This window comes from Triticum dicoccoides, chromosome 5B (assembly GCF_002162155.2).
Source record: "Triticum dicoccoides isolate Atlit2015 ecotype Zavitan chromosome 5B, WEW_v2.0, whole genome shotgun sequence".
Taxonomy (NCBI): domain Eukaryota; kingdom Viridiplantae; phylum Streptophyta; class Magnoliopsida; order Poales; family Poaceae; genus Triticum; species Triticum dicoccoides.
The window spans coordinates 484790528-484797171 of NC_041389.1; the positions used below are offsets into that span (position 1 = coordinate 484790528).

The 6644-nt window shown below is 37.2% G+C and overlaps 1 protein-coding gene across 1 annotated transcript in view; it reads left to right on the forward strand.

The window, feature by feature from the left end:
* LOC119311009 (MADS-box transcription factor 8-like) overlaps positions 1–6371 on the forward strand; it is a 7971-nt gene extending 1600 nt beyond the window's left edge. Inside the window, exons 2-8 of the mRNA XM_037586636.1 lie at positions 2582–2660; positions 3432–3502; positions 3745–3844; positions 4919–4960; positions 5078–5119; positions 5646–5818; positions 5909–6371. Coding sequence (XP_037442533.1) covers positions 2582–2660; positions 3432–3502; positions 3745–3844; positions 4919–4960; positions 5078–5119; positions 5646–5818; positions 5909–5975 — 574 coding nt within the window. The 3' untranslated portion in view covers positions 5976–6371. The remainder of the gene's footprint in view (positions 1–2581; positions 2661–3431; positions 3503–3744; positions 3845–4918; positions 4961–5077; positions 5120–5645; positions 5819–5908) is intronic.
* Positions 6372–6644: the final 273 nt, after the last annotated feature.

Here is a 6644-nt window from a genome sequence, read left to right on the forward strand (position 1 = left end):
AAACACAAGCATGGGTGGTATCGATTGAATTAAATTCCGTGTTTACAAAACAGAACTGAACACATAATTGGCTAGGTGAAGATAGACAAGTTTCAGTGCACATATCGGCATGCATATAGATAGATAGAGGCTATTCCATACCAAAGTTGCAGATTACTTAATAATACACTCTATAGTTTTCAATGCAAAATTTCTTTACTCCTACAGTTTGTACACAGCTAAGTCGGTGCGATCCCTCAACCAGCATGAGAAAAAGACATGAGAATGCATATTAATTGGAATGTTTCTATCTAAATAAGCAAGATAAGTTAACAATATATCAGTGTCTCCTTTGCCAAAAAAAAGAAATAAATGCAGACATGTAATCTACTAGTATTAATGATCTTAACTAGGAGGATCTCAGTTCAAAACGGTTCTGTTTTTTTTACATAAGAAATGACAGTTCTAGTTTTAAACAAGGTTTGTTTGATGATGGATACATGATTTCACTTGAATAGGACTCAACCAAGTAGCTTTATATATTTAGGCTCCCTTGAAACGTTGTTTTTCTATCATATTTGAAAGAGCCCCGTAATTTATTTTCTATATAATCCTATGTATGCCTGAAATTAATTATCTAATCCTATCTATAGGGACACAGAGTATGGCTGTCACTGACTCATTGTTTCACTAGCCATAAACTTTTAGTAAATTTGTAGTAATTGTCGTATTTTAGTTGAGTAGTTCTAATTTTGTGACAAATATGTGTTTCAATATTAGGAAAAAATTCCCTGGACTTAAATAGTGTAAGGTTGGAATAGGCTTAAATTGCATGCAATATTCACTACATAGCAAGCATAGGTTCTCACTACTATGGATATCATTTATTTTCACTACCTTCTCTACTATGGCGATCAACTTTTCACTACCCATAGAGTTTCAACCAACTCCTAGTTTTCAACAAAGTTTAGCTGAGTACTTAATTGTGTCACATATACATGTTCCAATATTAAGATAACTTGTCCGAAACTTAATTAATACTCTTACATTGTATGCACCACCGTTCACTACATAACTAGTTAGCAGTATGCTTTTTGATATTATATGGTCTAGTATTAGAATCAAAACCTTATAATTGATATGTATCACATTCATTAATCAAGAGGATCAAGAGTGATGCCCAAGTTGACCTAGTTGTGGATGCACTCACCTTGCTTGGGGTTTTACATAAGGAAAATTTTCTGTTCACACTAGAGCTTTTTCCTATTATTTGCTGGTAAGAGAACTGTTCTTGACAAACTGTACTGCCGTTCCCAAATCAGTGTCATACATCTATTGTTAAATGAGTTTGTCAATAAATTAGATGTACAAGTTTCATGAGAAAAAAAAAACTGATTGGTTCCTTAGCACCAAAATTTTGATGAGGTTCTAGAAAAGACTACTATACCATGCTAACAATCAGTTACAGTTGACTCCCATATACAAGAAGCTAAAATATGCGTATTTCTAGTGTATATTTTGTATTGTTACGGAGGTTCGGTGTATTATAAGTTTCTTTCCATTACATTTAAATTTACGTAACAGAAGAGGAAAAAAATAATGATCATTCTGCACTCATAAATTTTAGATGTATGGTGAAGTAGTTTTTTAATTGGAATTGATTTTTTTTAGAGATTCACTTTAACAGGAAGCCCATCGAATCCAAGCCACATGCTAATTAGTAATTAACATGGAAACAAATATTGTTTTTCGTCCAAGTTATGGCACTACTGAACTGAATTAGTCCCAAAAAATAACAATGAAGTTAGTAATAACTAAACACCCCCTTGACCCCTCGGATAGCGCAGGGCAAGGTAAAGGTACATCAGATACCTAGGACTGACTGGGAAGTACCTGCAGGGTATAATCGGTGAAAGTCTTCAGTTGTCTCTGCTCATTCATTTGTCAGCCCATCTCTCACGGCCGAGTAGTCCTTTCATTTCAACTCGCTTCTATCGACTGTACGAACTTAACGTATTATCAGATGTCCCTTCAGGCCTGTGCAGTTGGTACGTAGCTATCTAGTGCTAGAGCTCCAGTATTTTATGCTGGATTGCTGGCAGATATCCTTAACGTCTACTGTACCTAGAATCTGCTCAGGAAGATGGCAGATATCCCACATCTTGCACGCCTCTTTCAAGCCTGGCAGTATTCTAACTACTAGCATCCACTTAATTGGTAATTTGGTATACCGGAGAACTGAATTATTCTAGTGCTAGTTGTTGCTTTTATTTGTAGTGTTTATTTCCTGTTGTATTTGAATGTTTGTTTGTCTATTAAACATCAGGACAGTCTTAGAATACCATGAAAACAACCATTTATGAGCATAAAATTACCAATATAAAAAGATTAATTAGCATTGCTGTTTTCTCAAAATTGTTGCATGCAAAGTACTCGCATTGATGTAATGTGCAACCAATATTTTGGCCTATGTAGATCCCATAATTTGACTTAGGAAACTGGCATATATATCTTGAAAGCCCACATTTTCTAACACTTGCTGTTTCGTGAACACTATTATGCTCTTTTAGTCAGTTCCTTATTCGCATTTTTGAACTTGTAGCATGCCCAAAACACTTGAGAGATACCAGAAATGCAGTTATGGTGGGCCAGATACAGCAGTACAAAATAAGGAGAATGAGGTAAGTTCTGTTTTTTTATTCAGATATTATAATGATTGATTTAATATCACAAGTGCATAAAATTAACTTCTGTTCTACCATCCCTCTTGTCAAAAGATAGTACAAGTTGTTTACTGAAATAGTCCTGAAATCATGTATGTTTTCTTCAGTATTACCATTAAACGGCCTAAATAATGCATGTTTGGATGAATCACATTAAAAGTGATGTTTACAAACTAATTACTAATTATTTGTGCATCTACATATCTTATTACCTACTCAAGTATGACCAATGTTTACTGCCTAGTGCCAGCTGCCTACTTATCTATATTTTACTACTGTGAAAAAATCTTGAAGTTTTCTGCACGTAAAATGAGAGCGTTGTAAAATGAATCATATACCTGGGAATGCTAATGAGAACATACAGTGATTAGAAAATTATCTATATTTTATCGGTATGTAGTTCCAGTAGTTCTATAACCTTTTGCCTACTACTTTCTGAGTCCTGATGACCACATATAAGACTGTCATTTTTTTTGGGATACACCAACCATACTAACTGAAGATGAAATTAAAATCACTGATAAGAGGACAAAATATGAAAGGGGTGGCCATTGAGTTGTCATGAAAGATCAAAATCATGATTAGTTATTTAGTTGTTTCCCCAATAGCATTGCATGTAAATAATCTGAATTTATTCTAATCCGACAGCTTTTCCTTTCCTATTTTTCAGTTTAAAATGTTTAGGTTCTGTTTTGATAAAGTTTGTACTGAAGTGGCACATACTTACAGTTAGTGCAGAGCAGTCGAAATGAGTACCTCAAACTGAAAGCACGAGTGGAGAATTTGCAGAGAACCCAACGGTAACTTTGTTATTCTACCCTGTGTTACCTTTGAAGATTAAGTGGACTCTTCTATCTTAAAAGAAGGTTTAATAGATTTAGCATGAAATGATTACCTTTTTGAACAAGTTTCAACAATGAACAGAAATCAAATATGTACATCTATTGCAGTGAAGTTAAATAAGTTCATGTAGCATAGTTTAAATATTGATTAACTAATACACACTAATAATGGTGGTCCTATAATTGAATGACATTTACAGAAATTTGCTTGGTGAAGATCTCGGGTCACTCGGCATCAAAGATCTGGAGCAGCTCGAAAAGCAACTTGATTCATCCTTAAGGCACATAAGATCCATAAGGGTAATTCATTGTTTTCCAAATGGTCACAATGCAGAGGCTAGGAGAATTATCTCTTTGCATTATCTACATAAGAAGTACAGATTGTTTGGTAACTTTTTAATGTCATCCTGTAGCTTTGGGCTTTTTCTGTTTCTGTCATCTGTTGCTACTCCGTGTTAGATGATCATTAGATATATAATGCTACTGGATGTAGGGTCGGATAGCGCCTTGTATTGCTTCAGTTTTAATTAAGTAAACTGGATCAGGGTATGTGCCCTGTTTGAATAATGATGAAAAATATTTTTTAATCGTGCTGCAAAATATAGCTTATTACTTTCTCATTTTTTGTTTCCAAAGGACAAACCACATCTCAGGCTAGTCTGTTTACGAAAACTCTATTTCAGAAAAAAAATTGATTAGTGAGCTGCTTTGTATAGTTCCTGTTCATTCAACTATATGCAGTTTTCAGCTGGATTTCTTTGATTCATCATCGTTTTTCTAGGAATGGAACAAAGATACATTCAGACAATTTTTATTGAGAGTGGATGTTCTACTCTCGGGTGTACTACACCCGAGTCTGCAAAAAACTGAAAAAACGTGATGAAAACAAATCCAAAAATTCTGAAAACTTGTCACATCAAACTTTACCAAATGTTCGAGCATGCTGCAAAATTTCAGCCAAAAAAGCCATCTGAGGAGCTTTCACTGAGAAAAACAAAACCGATGTTCAAAGTTTTGTGCACTGTTTGAGCATTGAATTTTTTATTTTTTGCGATTGCACCTCAGATGTTATTTGTGGCTGAAAAATTTCAAGTAGTTCGAACATTCGGTATGGTTCAATGTCTCAAATTTTCAGATTTTTTGGATTTGATTTGATCATGTTTTTTCAGCTGTTTTTGCAAACTTGGGTGCAGTACACCCGAGAGCAGTGGCTACTTTCCGATTCTGATTATGTAATGCACTGCAACATTCATATGTTCTACAGTATAAAACTTGAAAATAATTTGGCGCTGCAGCTTGGATTTTTTTTTTAAGTTTATGCTAGTTAGCATATTTTGTAACACAAAAGAATGCTGATGAAATTCAATCTTGCAGACACAGCATATGCTTGACCAGCTCACTGATCTCCAAAGGAAGGTATGTGCTCTTAACAAAATAAATTTGATCATAATTTGTGTTATAAGATTTTCTCATAGACTTATGTTCAGATAAGAAAGCTGACTGTTCCCAATGATACTCTGAATAATTTTGCAGGAACAAATGCTGTGTGAAGCAAATAGGTGCCTTCGAAGAAAAGTAAGTTCACCTGTCCGTACAAATTGCCCTACTGAATTATTTTATCTTCACAAGAAATAAACCTGGTTATGGTTGGTGTTTGCACCCACTCGCCTGAACTTAAATACTGCACGGAGCATGCATCTGGTTCTCTTTGTTTTGAAGCTGAAGCCATTTTGTACTTACGTTTGAATGTACCCACGTAAGTGTCGTCCGGCAGTTGCTTTCTTCTGCATATGCTTGCAACCACTCGCTCACCAAGGACCATATAGATACATGTCTCTCCAAAAAGAGTAACAAACGTACTAATGCTTTATAAAGGCCAAACAGAAATCAGTTAGCATGCATGTATCAGTATTTCCGTGCATACCGTACGTACCACAAGTTGTTGCATATACAGCTTTCGTACTCCTGTCGTTTGCATGTTTAGTTCTGTTCTATACTGTAGATTCTACAAAACACTCTCCATTGCCAAGAACAGGCAGATAAACGGGTTGGTTTTAGTTGCAAGATTAGTGACATGTTTATCTGTTTTTGCGATGAGAAGCTGGAGGAGAGCAGCCAGCAGATGCAGGGCCAAATGTGGGAGCAGCACGCCGCCAACTTGCTCGGCTACGACCAACTGCGACAGTCCCCGCATCAGCAGCAGGCCACACACCACGGCGGCAACGGCTTCTTTCACCCCCTGGACCCTACCACTGAGCCCACACTTCAGATAGGGTATGTGCTTGCTTGTACCAGCCCGGTCAGATAGGACTAGGAGTAATCAAGATCCGTTGCTGACCATTTTGTACGTCTAATTGCCTTCAGGTATACTCAGGAGCAGATAAACAACGCATGCGTGGCGGCGTCGTTCATGCCGACATGGCTGCCCTGAAGATCGACGACCCAACCAGCTAATAAATGTGCGATGGTGCTTGCACAGCCGTCGCATTCTACCTACGTACGTACGTATATTCCGGGGCCGGGAGCGACTACTATCGCGTTCGCGTACGTCCCATAGTTCTGTGTCTGTTGTGTCCTTGTGTGAAAAACTTTTGTGATCGATAATGATCGACGTGTATGTCAAGACTGTCTGGTACAAAGGGCTGTCCGTGCGTCGCCGTTACTATAGGCTGGCTAGCTGCAGCATAAAAGACGTATAGTGCAGTGCCTGTACGTTTCATAATTTCCAGTGCAGCTACATGTAGCTGTATGCATGATGATGTGATGTTATCAACTGAGTGTGTGTCTATCTATATATAAATGCAAAATATGCAATTGCCTTATTGAAGTTCGGTGCAGGCTCGTACGTACGTACGTACGTGCACTGGATCTCTAGCAAGCAGGAATTGTGCGTTCAAGTGAAGCATGCATGTAGCTAGGCTTATTTGTCACCAAAGTTCTATGTGTTTCAGTCATTAATTTGTTCCCTGCAAGCAAAGGGCCGTAGTCCATGATGCAAACTTAGATATTTTATAGAAAGCCATCAGATCGGCGCGCTCATGAGGGGCTTAGATTGAAGGAGGCGAACAAGGAGGTTGAGCAAAAATGTAGGAAAGACCTC